At 28.4% G+C, this 18,168-nt stretch overlaps 1 protein-coding gene across 1 annotated transcript in view; it reads right to left on the bottom strand.

Moving 5' to 3' along the window:
- The window catches only part of Orc5 (origin recognition complex subunit 5), a 37,314-nt gene extending 19,395 nt beyond the window's left edge, over window positions 1-17,919 (bottom strand). The window contains exons 1-4 of the mRNA XM_075373825.1: window positions 17,611-17,919; window positions 11,997-12,168; window positions 4,446-4,561; window positions 367-547 (exon numbers count right to left, since the gene is read on the bottom strand). Of these exons, the coding sequence (XP_075229940.1) occupies window positions 367-547; window positions 4,446-4,561; window positions 11,997-12,168; window positions 17,611-17,691 (550 nt within the window). The 5' untranslated portion in view covers window positions 17,692-17,919. The remainder of the gene's footprint in view (window positions 1-366; window positions 548-4,445; window positions 4,562-11,996; window positions 12,169-17,610) is intronic.
- Between the last annotated feature and the right edge of the window lie 249 nt (window positions 17,920-18,168).

Consider the following 18,168-nt stretch of genomic DNA (forward strand, 5'->3'; position numbering starts at 1 on the left):
ACAATAATAAGCAACAATGAAATAATAATGATAACTTCTAAAGTTCAATTAAGTATCTTTATTAAAAAAAAAATTTTGTTACACAACATGCAACAAATATGACTGTGACTTGTCTTATTTCTATATTGCATCCTAACTCACTAAACAATCAACCTAGTATACATTTTTGATCTTATCTAAATGCTTTGTTATAAAAAACACACAGCTAACAAGTAAAATGATATTCAGATGAACATCCAGTACTTTTAACTGGAGTAAAAATAAAGTTAAAAAGCAAATGAGTTGTATTTAAATTTTGAAAAATAAAAAATAAATAACTTCTAATTACAAAATAAAAACTATTAAAATATCAAATCATTTATTTACCTTTACTGTACTGTGGAAAATGTATTTTTATATATGAACATTCAGGAATAAATTTTTCAGGTAAAATATGACTAATAAATATGACACATAAGTTTTTAATATTAGTCAATTCTTGCAATTTTGAAAATGCAGGAAGATAATGCCAGCCCAGATTTGATAACCTTTCACAGCCATCTAATACCTAAAAATAATTCCAATAACAATCAGATTAACAATAACAATCACTAACAGATTTATTTTTACAAAATAATTTTATTAAATTAAAAAAACAATAAAGTATTAAATACAAGTACATTGGAAGTTACTCGTTGCAGTTTTTGCATATATAAATAACTTTTTGTTTTAAGGATTACAAACAAGTAACGAAAAAAACATTCTCGAGTAGTAAAGATGGTTCTTTTTCTTTTCCTGTTTAGCCTCCGGAACCATTATCAGGATTACTTCAGAGGATGATATGTATGAGTGTAAATAATGTGTAATCTTGTACAGTCTAAGATCGACCATTTCTGAAATGTGTGGTTAATTGAAACCCAACCACCAAAGAACACCGGTATCCATAAATGTAATATTCAAATCTGTATAAAAGTAACTGACTTTACTAGGATTTGAACTTTAGAACTCTCGACTTTGAAATCAGCTGATTTGCGAAGATTGGTTCACCACTAGACCAACCTGTTGGGTTAGTACTCGCTGTCCACTTCCTTCTTATGAACTATGAAATTTTAATCCAATGAATGCTAGTGTTTATGCATCATCAGTAAAAGCAAAACTTCATTTGAGGGAATTTACTTAACCCAATCCTACAAACCATAGATTAAATATTCCTGAGTTAAGCATTGTTAATATCTTTTTCCTAAAATGACAGTACTGCAGATATATTTTTATTTTTTTCTAATATTATCCTTTGCTTTTAAAGTTTGTGCAATATTTTTAATGAGCACTGTATGAAATTCAATTCTCTGATTAAATGAAAAAATTATAAATTTTTCATTCTTGACACTTCGGTAACCCAGATACAAGACTACTACTGTTATCTTGTTTCAATGATTCCTCGTTTCACTAAAACAACAAATGCAGTATCTTATAGAGATACCACAGAGATTTTTCAAATCTCCAAAATGCCAGAAATCATAATCTGATTGCATACATCATGTTATTCACTTCCAAACACTGAAATGTGTAATATCTCAACAATCCAAAAATTAACAAGAACATTCTTTTAATGAATTATTTTTTAAATGTAAATATTAATATAATTTTATAAAAATATCTTGTTCAAGTATTCCTTTTCCCCTTCTATTTTTAACAAAATATTATTATATTAAAAATTATGACAACCCATAGTTTTAGAAAGCATTACAAGCCAATTCTGAAAAAGTATATTAAAGATTAACATTTCAGCTATATTTATTTAAATTATCTGATTTTACATTTAAGTTTGCACAATTCTGTTCATTGATCAAACTTAACTCTTTTAGCATTAGAAGTACTGTAACACAAATTTATGTATATTTTGTATAAAATTTATACTGACAGTACTCATTACATAAACTATTTTTACTTGATATTTATTTTTAATTATATGTTTGAGTATGTAGTTTAGATGAAGCTCTAGTTTACTACAGCTTTACTGTATATTTATGAATGTAATAAGTCAATAAGATGAGAAGTGCATATCTAATTAATTACAGCAATTATATCTGTAATAACTAGAGGGATGCTTCTGAAATACATATTTAACCTTAATGCTAAAAATAAAAAATAAAATAGTCATACAATTCTCCCTGACATTGCTAAATAACTGTGCAGAATATATTAACATTTTATATACACAGAATGACAAGGTTCTACATACAATAATTTTAGTTCATAATATTAGTATAACTGTATCATATCACTGATTAATTGGACTGAACTGACCTAACACAATTTCTTAACTGTTTGCTAGTCAAACAATTATAGCAGAAAACTAGTGATCTCAACATACATCTATCAATTAACAATTTTACTTCACATCACACATCATATTTAAATAACAAAAATTAATTATAAAAAAAAATATACCTTGATGTTTCATTCCTTGATTATTTGATTTTTTACTATTAATATCTCCAGATTCTTTACTAACAAAAAACTGCATTAGAAATAATTTTTACGAAATAAAAACTACAATGGTATAACTTATATTACAATAATGGAAAGTAGATATATCAATCAATATTCAATTTTTTAAAGGAAGTTTTTATCAGTTACCATTCTATCAATTATTTGAACACAAAATTTATGTTTTTTGATCACTATGAATCAGATCTTGCATCAGTTGTAAAATATTGATAGTAATAGATTTTTATGTATAACTTCTTGCATAGATCAAGATATCAAACAACTACTTGGATAGTGATTGTATAATTCTATGTGTATTTTTTATACATTTATTTTTTTACTCATGAAATTCATAAAAATAAAAATCATATTGGAAATTTTAATCGTAGCCATCAAACAGTAAACAACAACAGGTTCATAGATAATGTGGAAAACACACTAACCAATTAAGCGTAAATGACAATGCTCACCAAATGATAAATCACAGAACATTGATAAATCTCATGAACTTGGTGAAATGAAAGCACATATATTGTTGTGTGGCTGAATATATATTAAAAATGCAGAAACAAAAAGAGCATGGTTCTACATAAAAATATCAAACCAATCTTCCTGGGTTTGTGACATAACATCAAGTTAAAAATAAAGATATATACCTTTTCAATGACAAATTAATGAAATAAAACTATAAGGCCTCTACATTAGTAATTCAATAAATTATTACATTTTTAATAATACAGAAATAATAAAAAATATGTGTATAACCAATTAACATAAAAAAAGCCACGAGTGCACTGACAATACAGGCTACAATATTTCCTACAATAATGAGAGTAATATAATTTATTATAAAATATCTCTTAAATTATAGCAATTAAATTAGTTTATGAATTTTGAACAAAAATACATTTAATTATAAGAAAGAAAAAACTTTACTGAATTCTGAAATACAATGCTGAACTTATAAATGATTACAGGTAAGTAATATAATTAGGTTTAAGTATCTGTAACCTAAATAACCTTAAATGAATGAATAAATGAAATGAATGCAATACATTTCAAGTTTTAATGTCACCTAATCTGTTACTTCATGGTGAAGCTGCTGAATGGCATTTGATACATAAACAAAATAAAATCTAGTTGGACATCATGGAAATTTATAAGAGTACTGTTAATGGTTTTGAATCACATTCTTTTATCATAATTCAGGAGAAATACTAGTCCAATTAGTACAAAAAAAATATTTCTATGTGAAACAATCAATTTCTAAATGTAGACTGTACTCAAAGTAGATTTTCAGTTGCAGATTAGATAATCTTCAAGTATAACAGATGCATGTTAATATTACCAAGAAATGCACAACTTAGAACTGAAAGATTTTTAATTATCAGTAATTTAAGTCACACATTTTACAGGTAATGTAACATCTGATTAACAGTAACTAAAAAACGTAAGTTTTGTGTTTAAATGATTGATAGAATGGAAACTGACAAAAACTTAATTTAAAAATACTGAATAGTGAATGATAAACCTACTTTCCTGCTGAGTGGTAAGGTATAATATATTAGGGTACGGGATGTGGAAATTCCACACAAGATAGTATAACATGAATTGGACTCATCAAATAAATACTAAAATTTAAGTTCTTTCAAAATTCAAGTTACTTCATTTTCCCCGGAGCCAACTGAAACCAACATGGTATTAGGACATGTTCAAACACTATCTCATACTATAAATAAAGGAATGCATGAAAAGAGATTTTTCAACACAATGCACTTTCATTATGAGTTTACGTCTAAATGCACAATCCTTTTTAGGTCAGGCTGATGGAATAGTCTGATAGACTTTTATAGTGTATGGCCACAATAAAATCAAAGATTTTGTTCTGCCTCTTCCTGTAAGTCTACACAAATCAATTTATCTATAAGAACACGATTTGGATAAAACAAGAAATCTATATGCAAACTATCACTTACAATAAAACAACTGCGATTATTAAAATGTCCTTTAGAAGCAGCTATTTTTAACTGATTAACAAGAATCATTATATTATCACATCTGCTGATATTCTTCTTACTACTACATTTTTCATCTGAAACAGAAAATAAAAATTATAATAATGTAACTAAATAAGTTTTTAAACATTTTTATCTGCTTTTAGAAATTAAAATAGTTAATGAATTTTGAACAAAAATACATTTAATTATAAGAAAGAAAAAACTTTACTGAATTCTGAAATACAATGCTGAACTTATAAATGATCAGTGGTAATGTAATTAGGTTTAAGTATCTGCAACCTCAGTAACCTTAAATGAAAGAATGAATACATAAATGTAATACATTTCAAATTTTAATTTCACCTAATCTGTTACTTCATGATGAATCTGCTGAATGAAATTTGATGCATAAACAAAATAAAATCTGAAGCCCAATTAAAATGAGCTAATTTCCATTTTAATAATATATTATTTAATAATAGCAATATTATTAATTTTTTTCCAGAAATGACCAAAACAATTGGATTAGTATGTTGAAGTACTTATCTTACAATTTTCAATAACTTTTATGCATTTTAAATTATATCGGCCAAAAAATTTCCATGGTTAAAAAGCAGTTTTCCAAAATGCCATATATTGATTCTGCCTTGCTGTCAAGACAGGACCACAATAAATTGAAGCTTTTAAGTTGAAGCTTTTTCTTATTATTTGATATCAGTTCTGACAACTTTAAAAAGTATTATACAGAGTAAAAATGATTACTTTGTCACAATTAATTCCATAACAACACATTAATTTGCTTCAGGAAGTACATAATTTTTTAGAGAAAAACTATTAATGTAGAAGGGTAGGAATTCTTAATCTATTAAAAAAAAAAAAATTATTTGGCAATTATTGCTGATAGTCAAAAGTTGTTAATGATTCTGATAAGATTATTTCTGACTTATTCTGAATATCTTTTTAAGTTTTATAAAACTTGGTAGTTTTAATTTGGCCAAGTTTATTTTTTCAGTAAATAAATTTTTTTGCTATAAATCAAACTTTATATCCAGTCACACATAAACAATTCATTTATTAGTTTGTAATCTGTCAAAACAGCAACTAAAACTTATCTTAAAATAAATATCAATATAGTAAAATTTGTCTTTTGTAGAGCTGTTCTGTTTTTTCTTTGTAACTTAAATTCTGTGATTCATATTTTATAAATGGTGGAAAAAAATTATTAAGCGCAATTCAGAAGACAAGTAACACATTCTGCTTTATTTTGAACATAGAGATAATATAATTTATGAATAATTCAAGTACCACAACAAAAATTATAAATATCAGCTAAATGAAAAGTTAACTGCTGAATCAATGTTACAAATTAACAATGTTGACAGTTCCATACAAAATATTGAATATAATTAAATAAAATAAAAAGAATGTTTTACAATGAGATTAAGTTGAAGTGAAATACATGCAAACTGCACAACAATATTTAAATAAAATATTCATAGAAGTTAGAAGGTTCTGCTGTTCATTAAAAAATTCAAACCTTTAATATAAAAAAATCAATTTGAATAAATTTTGAAATTGAGAAAATAGTTGCAAATGAGCATAAAAATTGAATTGACTCTTTTGAGTTAGCAAGTTATTCAATTCTTCACTCAAGTTTATTGTTATAGTATCTTTTTGCATTATAAGGTAAAAAGCTTGAGGTATTTTCTATGTTCCCTGCTTTAAAAATGGGATCGATTTTTTGGTTGCTGAACTTAATTTTTATCAAGTAATAACCTTGCATAAATTATTATCTATAATGGTGTTTCTAAAAAAAATTCAGCTTTTTAGGTAGTAAAGTTACTGAAACATTCAAATTTGTAAAGTTTTACTGTTAGTAAACATATAAAAAGCCCTGGATCAGACAGTAATCTGTATCACCTCACAACCTGATGTTTGAAAATATCAGGAATTATCAAGAATCATCCGGAGAAAAGTAGCATCACAGAAACAGGAGGTGATGTAACTATAATTTCAAACAGTCAGCTACATTTTATTACTCAGTTTCCATGGTTCATAGGTGTTAAACAATAATAGATCCACCTTTATTGCATAATCTTAATGTAGTGCTTTCGACTAACTAGTAATAAAGTAAGTTTATAATGATTTAAAGTATTTAAATTTTATAACAATACATTTGTTATGAATCCATATGCTATAATCTAACTTTCAAATTCTTTGCATGGAAATATGTTTAGCTTACTTGATAAAAATACTAAAACAAGAATTTAAAAAAAAATTAATTGAAAATCTCTTTTAATGTACTGAAGAATATTAATAAAAACAAATTAACAATAAATTGTAATTAATAATTAAGTAAAATGTTATAGAATAGAAACGGAAATTCACTGCAAATCAAAGTATATTAGTTATTATATAATTGCTTTACTGAGAATTTGCTAAGTTACATATTTTTATTTTTTTTGTCTTGTCATTTGACTGGTTTGATGCAGCTCTCCAAGATTCTCTATCTAGTGCTAGTCATTTCATTTCAGTATACCCTCTACATCCTACATCCCTAACAATTTGTTTTACATATTCCAAACGTGGCCTGCCTACACAATTTTTCCCTTCTACCTGTCCTTCCAATATTAAAGCGACTATTCCAGGATGCCTTAGTATGTGGCCTATAAGTCTGTCTCTTCTTTTAACTATATTTTTCCAAATGCTTCTTTCTTCATCTATTTGCCGCAATACCTCTTCATTTGTCACTTTACCCATCTGATTTTTAACATTCTCCTATAGCACCACATTTCAAAAGCTTCTAATCTTTTCTTCTCAGATACTCCGATTGTCCAAGTTTCACTTCCATATAAGCGACACTCCAAACATACACTTTCAAAAATCTTTTCCTGACATTTAAATTAATTTTTGATGTAAACAAATTATATTTCTTACTGAAGGCTCGTTTAGCTTGTGCTTTTCGGCATTTTATATCGCTCCTGCTTCGTCCATCTTTAGTAATTCTACCTCCCAAATAACAAAATTCTTCTACCTCCATAATCTTTTCTCTTTCTATTTTCACATTCAGTGGTCCATCTTTGTTATTTCTACTACATTTCATTACTTTTGTTTTGTTCTTGTTTATTTTCATGCGATAGTTCTTGCGTAGGACTTCATCTATGCCGTTCATTGTTTCTTCTAAATCCTTTTTACTCTCGGCTAGAATTACTATATCATCAGCAAATCGTAGCATCTTTATCTTTTCACCTTGTATTGTTACTCCGAATCTAAATTGTTCTTTAACATCATTAACTGCTAGTTCCATGTAAAGATAAAAAAGTAACGGAGATAGGGAACATCCTTGTCGGACTCCCTTTCTTATTACGGCTTCTTTCTTATGTTCTTCAATTGTTACTGTTACTGTTTGGTTCCTGTACATGTTAGCAATTGTTCTTCTATCTCTGTATTTGAACCCTAATTTTTTAAAATGCTGAACATTTTATTCCAGTCTACGTTATCGAATGCCTTTTCTAGGTCTATAAACGCCAAGTATGTTGGTTTGCTTTTCTTTAATCTTCCTTCTACTATTAATCTGAGGCCTAAAATTGCTTCCCTTGTCCCTATACTTTTCCTGAAACCAAATTGGTCTTCTCCTAACACTTCCTCCACTCTCCTCTAAATTCTTCTGTATGGAATTCTAGTTAAGATTTTTGATGCATGACTAGTTCTGTATTCTTCACATTTATCTGCTCCTGCTTTCTTTGGTATCATTACTATAACACTTTTTTTGAAGTCTGACGAAAATTCCCCTTTTTCATAAATATTACACACCAGTTGTATAATCTATCAATCGCTTCTTCACCTGCACTGCGCAGTAATTCTACAGGTATTCCGTCTATTCCAGGAGCCTCTCTGCCATTTAAATCTTTTAATGCTCTCTTAAAATCAGATCTCAACTTTCTCCCATTTCATCCTCCTCAACTTCCTCTGTAACACCATTTTCTAATTCATTTCCTCCATATAACTCTTCAATATATTCCACCCATCTATCGACTTTACCTTTCGTATTATATATTGGTGTACCATCTTTGTTTAACACATTATTAGATTTTAATTTATGTACCCCAAAATTTTCCTTAACTTTCCTGTATGCTCCGTCTATTTTACCAATGTTCATTTCTCTTTCACTTCTGAACACTTTTCTTTAATCCACTCTTCTTTCGCCAGTTTGCACTTCCTGTTTATAGCATTTCTTAATTGCCGATAGTTCCTTTTACTTTCTTCATCACTAGCATTCTTATATTTTCTACGTTCATCCATCAGCTGGAATATATTGTCTGAAACCCAAGGTTTTCCACCAGTTCTCTTTATTCCGCCTAAGTATGCTTCTGCTGATTTAAGAATTTCCTTTTTAACATTCTCCCATTCTTCTTCTACATTTACTACCTTATCTTTTTTACTCAGACCTCTTGCGATGTCCTCCTCAAAAATCTTCTTTACCTCCTCTTCCTCAAGCTTCTCTAAATTCCACCGATTCATCTGACACCTTTTCTTCAGGTTTTTAAACCCCAATCTACATTTCATTATCACCAAATTATGGTCGCTATCAATTAGTTTTGCAGTCAACTAGTTGATTTCTAAATCTTTGCTTAACCATGATATAATCTATCTGATACCTTGCAGTATCGCCTGGATTTTTCCAAGTGTATTTCTTCTATTATGATTTTTAAATTGGGTGTTGGCAATTACTAAATTATACTTCGTGCAAAACTCTATAAGTCGGTCCCCTCTTTCATTCCTTTTGCCCAGCCCGTATTCACCCACTATATTTCCTTCCTTGCCTTTTCCAATGCTTGCATTCCAATCTCCAACTATTATTACATTTTCATCTCCTTTTACGTGTTTAATTGCTTCATCAATCTCTTCGTATACACACTCTACCTCATCATCATCATGGGCGCTTGTAGGCATATAGACGTTAACAATCGTTGTCGGTTTAGGTTTTGATTTTATCCTTATTACAATGATTCTATCGCTATGCGTCTTGAAATACTCCACTCTCCTCCCTATCTTCTTGTTATCACGAAACCTACTCCTGCCTGCCCATTATTTGACGCTGAGTTAATTACTCTAAAATTACCTGTCCAAAAGTCGCCTTCCTCTTCCCACCGAACCTCACTAATTCCTACTATATCCACCTTCATCCTACCAGTTCCCTTTTTAAATTTTCTAGCCTACCAACCTTTTTCAAGCTTCTAACATTCCACGCTCCGACTCGTAGAATGTTATTTTTTAGTTTTCTGGTGACCCCTTCCTTAGTAGTCCCCACCCGGAGATCCGTTAAGTTATATTAAATTCTACATTTATAATAGGATAGATTTCATCTAAGTATTAACAGTAAACTTAAATTATAATATATAAATTTGAATGTTCCTTTATTATCAAATAATACAGGTCTGTGATGATAAAATTGTCTGGAATCTACCTAGTGATTTCAACAGACCTTTTGGTGTTGAAATGCCAAGTTTTTATTAAATTAAATTTCAATGGTATCAAATGGCTGTGTCAATGTGCCTGACTGTTTCAGCTACATTTGTGGAAACTTAAATCTTAAACATTTGTGGAAAATTAAGATCTATAAAAATAAATTTAAGATTATAAATCTTAGTAGTAATCTTAAGATTATAAAAATATTGTATAAAATATGTTAGAAAGGTTCAAAAATTTAGGGTGTGAAATGGGCTAATAAGACGCATTTTCTAGATTTGTACCTTGGCTAATTTCCCAAAAATCTTGGTCCAGTAAGTAAGGAGCAGGGGAAAAATTCCAACAAAACATGAAAGAAATGAAGAGGAACCATCACAGATGGATCGTGAGCATGATAATTGACTATTGCTGGGTGTTAAGAAGTGACAACTTGTTGTGAGACCACAGAAGAAAAAGCAACACCAAAAGGAGCATCGAAACAAAAAAAAGATGTTTTGTACAATTTTCAGCCTCTAAAAGCCAAGGACTTGTAAGGACATAAGTAGTACTTTACTGTGTTTTTTCATTAGTTTTAATGATATTTTAAAGTAATTTTGTTTTTCAAATCACTTGTAAATACATTCTAAATTTAATTAAAAATTGGTTTTTATATTAAAAAAAATTTTGAAGCCTTTTAATGAAAAATCCTTACATGGTGGAGAAACATGAGGTCATATTTGAATTCAGCAACTACAAATATACAAATTGGCTAACAAATTGAAAACAATTTTTAATCCTTTTTAATGATTTTTCAATCGTTACAAAAGGCAGGACTGTGTAATCAATAGAATTATGTTAGACTTCTGGGTGGCCAGTTCATTCTCTTAATATCTACTTAGTCAAAACATTGTATCACTATATATGATATTTTAGGTATTCACCTAAATAAACAGCTGAGATAGCCTGTAATACCATTCTCACAATATTTAAGGGTGGCATTATAATACTATCAAAAAAAGATTTGAACTCTTCTTCATAATGTATCTTGTTGAAATGCCACTCACAAAACACCTGGTAACTGCATGTATTTCTCTTACTTCAACCAAACACAGTAAGTAAATTACTTTCTCATTAACAAACAAAATTCAGTTATATTCTAGTGACTAAACTTAAATTTACAATTTAAAAACACTATAAAGCACGCCACTTTTAATAACCAGCAACTGATAGAAATTTTAATAAAAGGTGACTAAAAAATCTTGCCAGGAATTTAGATTTGGGTTTGTTGAAAATTCATAAGCAAGAATAAATATTGTTCATAAGTATTAATTCCCTTCTTTAGAAGAATTAAAGTAAAGAATATATTTTAGGATCATGGTAATTCTGAGAAATTACATTATTTCATACTTTAATACAATATAGTTATGCTTAGGATCAGGAAAGTATAAGATTTAAATGTCGGAAAGCAGGTTTGGATAATGGGTGACTTCTGAAAACTCAAATTCCATACTCAAAATCAGTACTCTAGTAAATTAGTAAGTAATAAAACAAACAAGATACAATTAGTAAATAACAATAGTAAAACAAGATTTTCTTTCAAGTAACATATTTAAAAAAAATTTGATTCTGTTTATTATTAAAATATTGAATGTTTTAGAATTGAAAGTACTAGGATTAATTGTAGTTTTGTTTCTAGATTTTCAAAAGAGTGGTTGGCAAAATTTAAAGAATATAGAAAGAAAAATGGTAACTTTCTGATGATGCATATTAATAAAAATATTAAAGAGAATCGGGTTTTTTTTCATCATTATTTATTATTTGATTTGTCTGTTCATGTATAATGTTATTATTTAACAACGCTATTTGATCAAACAATAATGCTTTCCTAACTAAAATAAACTGTCATCAATAACATCAGAATATATCAAAGTAAGCGCAACAACCAATCAGTGAAGATAATCATAAAAAGCAATAGCAAGCAAGACAAACAAAATTTTTTTAAGTAATGTTAAAAACACAATTTGGTTCTGTTTGTTAAAATATTGAAAATTTTACAAAATATTAAAAATTATATGTGCTTACCAATTAAATCCTCCAACATAGGTTCTAACAATAACCTTGTTGTATAACATTCAATACAATTAGCAAAATGAAATGAAGCTCTGGACAACTGTAATAACCTTTTAACAATAGATGATTTTCCAGTAGCTGTTTGTCCATAAATAAAAACACTACTTGGTAAGCATTCTCCATTCTAAAAACAATAAATAAAAGTAATTCTTAGTATTTGTAAATTGAAAATTTTTTTTGAGTGTTTGGTTTAAGAGAAGCAAATTTAAAATAAAAAATAAAAAAACATTGAAAAAGTGGAAATGTCTTGTAAGGAATCCATTTCTTCCTAAAAACAAATGAAATTAATCATTGAAGTTAGGGAGCAATTACTGAAGGTGGTAAGAGAAATTTTAATCTTTCCCATAAACAAAAGATAAATATTGAAAATTAAAATCATGACTGCCAAAAAAGAAAAAAAAAACATTGCTGACAAATATTGCTCTTTAATATAGGATAATTGATGGGCATGCGGTAATAATTTTGTGTACTTTATTCTAAATTTTAAAATCTATTTAAACATACATAAATATATATTTATATAGCCTATGTCCTGGTAACATAAGGATTCCAGTGCGTGGTCAAACATCTAAGTCGGTTCAGCCATTGAGCTGCTAAGGTGAAACAAACGTACATACATACATACATGCATATATAAACAATAACAATTACAGTTCTTTTTGGGCAGTCATATAAAAACACTAGTTATATGAATAATTATACGGATTTGAATACTAGATCGTGGATATCAGTGCTTTCAATTAACCACACATCTCAAAAATGGTCGACCTGAGACTGTAGAAAACTACACTTCATTTACACTCATACACATCATCCACATTCATCCTGTGAAATAATACCTTATGGTGGTTCCGGAGGCTAAACAGAAAACGAAAAAAAAATGACATAAAATTGATCATTTGATCTATCAAATGATAGATTTGAAAAATCTATCAGATGAATGAGTCGTTTTTGAATACATAGCATCTCAACGCTTCATTCTGAATGACTCAAAAACCTCATATGCAAGATGTGAATTATTCAAAAACAACTCATTCATCTGATAGATTTTTCAATTTTTTTTAAACACATAATGTATATAGAATAGATATTTATACAGCCTATGACATTCCTGATAACATAAGGATTCTAACATGGGGTCATACATCTAAATCAGTTCAGCCATTGAGCTGCTACGGTGGAACATATATACATACAACCTAAATACATTACACTCCTTTTTAGGCAGTCATGTAAACGGAATGGTGTGTGGGTTTGTTTGTTTGATGTCCATGCTCACATTTTAACTTGAGCTGCTATTGGCGCAGGACGGACCATGTGTGTGCCGGGTGGCTATGTGCAGCATACGAATAATTTAACCATGTGTGTGCCGGGTGGCTATGTGCAGCATACGAGCAATTTATACTTCTTGATATAAAAAATTTATCTAAAATTATATTTGTGTTTTGGGGATAAAAAAGGCAAACATTAGAGTGAGAGCTGTGTTAAAAAATCACAACTCAAGAAACAGCTAAAAATGTTCAGGATTTTAAGCTTTTTGTTGTTAGTACGCTAAATTCATGAACGTTATTTAGTTAAAATCAGTAAAAACATTTAACAAAATCATGTGTAATAAAACATAAACCATATAACATTTTCGCGGCCGGCTGTAGGCCTATTTTTCTTCTACTGCTTAAATATTTCCAGTGACAATAATGGTGTCAACACTGTTCATAGAATAAATACTACTAAAAATAAAGACTGACCATCTATCATAGTATTGTTTCTAGATTTGCAAAAGAAAAGTGGTTGGCTAGATTTAAAGTATATAGAAAGAAAAATGGTAACTTTATGATGACTCATATTAATAAAAACCTAAAAGAGGATCAGGTTTTTTTAATCATCATTTGTCCTCTTACTACAAAGATTTGCTCTTTGTATGCAAGGTTTTCATGCAACATATTAATTTCAAGTATTTTTGGGTTAATAGTGGAAAAATTTACATCAGAAGACGATACCAACATAACTTATAGTTGGTAGTGTTGGTCTGTCTGAATTTAAAAATAGATTTATTAATTAAATTTTTATTATTTCATTGGTTTACTTTTATAATTTATGTTCTGTGATATGTTACATGTTGGTAATTATAACACTGAGACTATCCAAGTCAAGGATAATTGTTCTTTCTTTAGGTTGGGTGATCTGAAGTTTATTTGCTGTAATGTTAAAAGCATAAATTGTCATTTAGACCAGTTTTTTGCTTTGTTAGGCTATATAAAAATTAATTTTGACTTTATAACTTTTGTTGAGACATGGAATGAATCATTGCATTGTCAGATTCAGCATTATCAGTCTGAATAAACATGATAATATCAGTGTTTACATTAGATGTCATTTAGATTGTTTTTATTAAGTTTAATAATAGTGACATACCATATGCTTGACAGTTATTTATAGATCTCCTAGCTTTGAACTAGGAGAATGTTTATCTTATGAGTATTTCCATTTGAAATCCATCAGTTATTTAAAGTACACATTCTATGTGGCGATATTAATATTAATTTATTGGGGAATAATTAAATAACTGTTGAATATTTAAGCATTAAGGCTGGTTTTTGCTTACACATCCTTTGGTTAACATTGTATGAGTTCTTGTACTGATCATACTTTTATAAGAAATCATGATTTTTTTTAAGCCCAATGGTTATGTCTTAGAAACACTGATCATTTTTCTGTTACAGGATCATTGGAGACTTAAAAAACATGGTGTTGCTGGATGATATAAGTGTGATATGTTTAATTTAAATAATGATAATAATTGTATTTGTATTGATGAGATGAAACTGAAGGCTGACACTGAAAATGAATGTTTAACTTCTATAATTGAATGCTGCGATGTAGATGAGGCACTGGATCATTTTCTTAATGTTTTGGAAAATTATTATATATTGCCTTGTTTACTCTTACAAATCTGATTCTGGAAAGGTTGGATGATGGTGAGCATGTCAAGATTTTTCTGGATATAAAAAAAGCCTTTGATTCTGTTAATCATTTACTTCTTTTGAATAAATTGCACAGTATTGGTATTAGGGGAATTGTTTTGAATTTATTGGCCATTTTTAAGAAACAAAACACGTGTTAAACTGAATGGTGTATTTAAGGATAATCTTCCAATGATTTCTGGGGTTCCACAGGGCCTGATTTTATTCTTGGTACATGCAATACCAAAAAAAAAAAGGTATCGCGTCTATTTGAATATTCAGGGTAAAACTGTTTGTTTTGTTCATTAACAAAACAAACAGTGTTTGCATGGCCATTGTTTTTTGTGATAGTTCTTTGATAATGTTATAATGAAGGCTAATCTGAGTCTGAAATTTGTTAATGATTGGATGAATAAAAATTTTTATGTATTAATGTAATTAAAAGTAAAGTAGTTTATTTTTCTAAAAGGAGAAAATTATAAATAATAAAATAGTTTTACATAAATTGATTGCTGTCAGTTTAATATGATACTTGTAATTGTATTGTGCTAACTTTTGTTAATTCTGTTAAGTATCTTGGGACTGATTTAGATTGCATCTTTAGTTTAATATCCATATAAATAATCTGGTTAAAAAGGTTTCATTACAAGTTTAGGATTCTTAGGCATATTTTGTCTTATAACTATCTTAGAATGGCTTATTGTGCATTAGTTCAGGCACTACTCCCATATAGCATTTTGATTTGGGAGAATACGTTACGTACTCCAGCTGCTACTAGTTACTATTAACTCCTTTAAAAATTTGACTGGTTAAACCATTTTTCCTAGTAATTTGCTTTCTTTGTTTAAAGATGATAATCTTAAAAATTTATATGTTAAAAATGTATTATTATTTATTTATACACATCAACATTTACTTAAATTCTAATAATCATTTCTGTATAACTAGACATTCATTTATGATTAATATTTGTATACCTTTTGCTAACAGAGTTCTCTTTATGAGAGATTTATATAATTCAGCTAGTCAATTATTGTTAATGCCTGATACTGATTTCAGTAATTTTGTTTCTATTCACTCCTTAAAGAAATATTTGAAGGATTTTACTGCAAATAATGACCATGATTTTAGCAGTGTATATTAATTTGGATATTTTTGTTTTTATTCCCATAATCAGGAGCGATATAAAATGCTGAATAGCACAAGCGAAACGAGCCTTCAGTAAGAAATATAATTTGTTTACATCAAAAATTAATTTAAATGTCAGGAAAAGATTTTTGAAAGTATATGTTTAGAGTGTCGCTTTATATGGAAGTGAAACTTGGACAATCAGAATATCTGAGAAGAAAAGATTAGAAGCTTTTGAAATGTGGTGCTATAGGAGAATGTTAAAAATCAGATGGGTGGATAAAGTGACAAATGAAGAGGTATTGCGGCAAATAGATGAAGAAAGAAGCATTTGGAAAAATATAGTTAAAGGAAGAGACAGACTTATAGGCCACATACTAAGGTATCCTGGAATAGTCGCTTTAATATTGGAAGGACAGGTAGAAGGAAAAAATTGTGTAGGCAGGCCACGTTTGGAATATATAAAACAAATTGTTAGGGATATAGGATGTAGAGGGTATACTGAAATGAAACGACTAGCACTAGATAGGGAATCTTGGAGAGCTGCATCAAACCAGTCAAATGACTGAAAACAAAAAAAAAAGTGATGTTTTTATAAAAGATATTTTACTGTAATGTTCATTATTTGGTGTATGTGTTGTATAAAGTTATATTGTGTTTATATTAAACTTGTAATATATTTTGGTTTCCTATAAATTATTTCCTTTCTACTTTGGGTGGTATTTAGGTAAATTTAAATACTAATATTTCAGTATTTTAGAAATTATGATTTTGATAAGATTGTTTTTATTACTTTATGTTTATCATTATTCTAACTCTAGGTTTAAATATTTACTTTTGAGAGCAGGCTAGATGTGTATTATTAAAAAATGATTCATTAAATCTATATTTTTAAATTTTTATTATATGTGTATTATCATATTGTATCTATTCAAGTGAATTTAAATAAATTAATTAATTCTACGCATTAAACATAATTATGTACAGAAAATTAAGCAACAAATGTAAAAAAAGATGGTGATAATATTTCCTCAGCACTGGAAAATGTTTAAAAAAATACTGTGGTTTTTAAAAAAAATTTAATTTTTTTTAATTGAAATTTATTAATGCATGATCCAACATAAAAACAACTAAACTGAAATTTCAACTACTTAGTTAATTTTAATACAGGGGTAATTCTAAACAACTGTACAGTAATGTTGATTGGCGAAGTCCAGAAAGATAAATCTAAAATACACTCGTAGTACTCATAAATAATCTGTAGTCACACATCAACAGACATTATGATCTGGTGGGCTATGGGCTCCATGAATTTTTAAATTTATTAAATGTCTTAAAATCATAGTATTAATAAAATTTAAAAAAGGAAATTCTAGAAAAAACTTTACCTATAACTTCAATTATTAGTATAGTATTTTGGGAACCAAAACAAATTCAAAGCAGTAATTTCTAGGCGTAGGAATAATTCAAAAACTTACCACTCCAATCAACTGACACAATTGTTCTATCTGTTTTACTCGACATGGAAATTCTAAAAATAATGACTGTCGTATATCCATTTTAATGTATGTCTATTACTAATAATTATACAGTTCACGCAATCATATACCATACACATCACTTCTTTTTCATAGAAAAGTAACAATTCATAGAATAAATAATTCAAATTAATTTTTTACGACCTATAAACTAACAAAAACCATCACAATAATACACTGAATCTCAGAATGCAAGAAGGGTTAGACATTTTACCGCGCTTTGCTGGACGCAGTCGTACTTGTCCAGGTTTTTACTATTACTGAGTGGAAATCGTTAGTAAACCGTTTATTGAAACTGATTCGAAACATTTCGTGTTTCTGAATTACGATTAATAAATAACATAATCGAAGTTAGGAAAATGTTTGAGCAGCATCTACTTCTTTTAGAGATTAAGATACTATGTTTAATTTGAAGTATAAACCATTCATAAAACATTATATAACTAATATAAACCGGTGAACGAGCAGGCCATAGACCACGAGAAATTATCCAGTCAT

This window comes from Lycorma delicatula, chromosome 8 (assembly GCF_047948215.1).
Source record: "Lycorma delicatula isolate Av1 chromosome 8, ASM4794821v1, whole genome shotgun sequence".
NCBI classification, from domain to species: domain Eukaryota; kingdom Metazoa; phylum Arthropoda; class Insecta; order Hemiptera; family Fulgoridae; genus Lycorma; species Lycorma delicatula.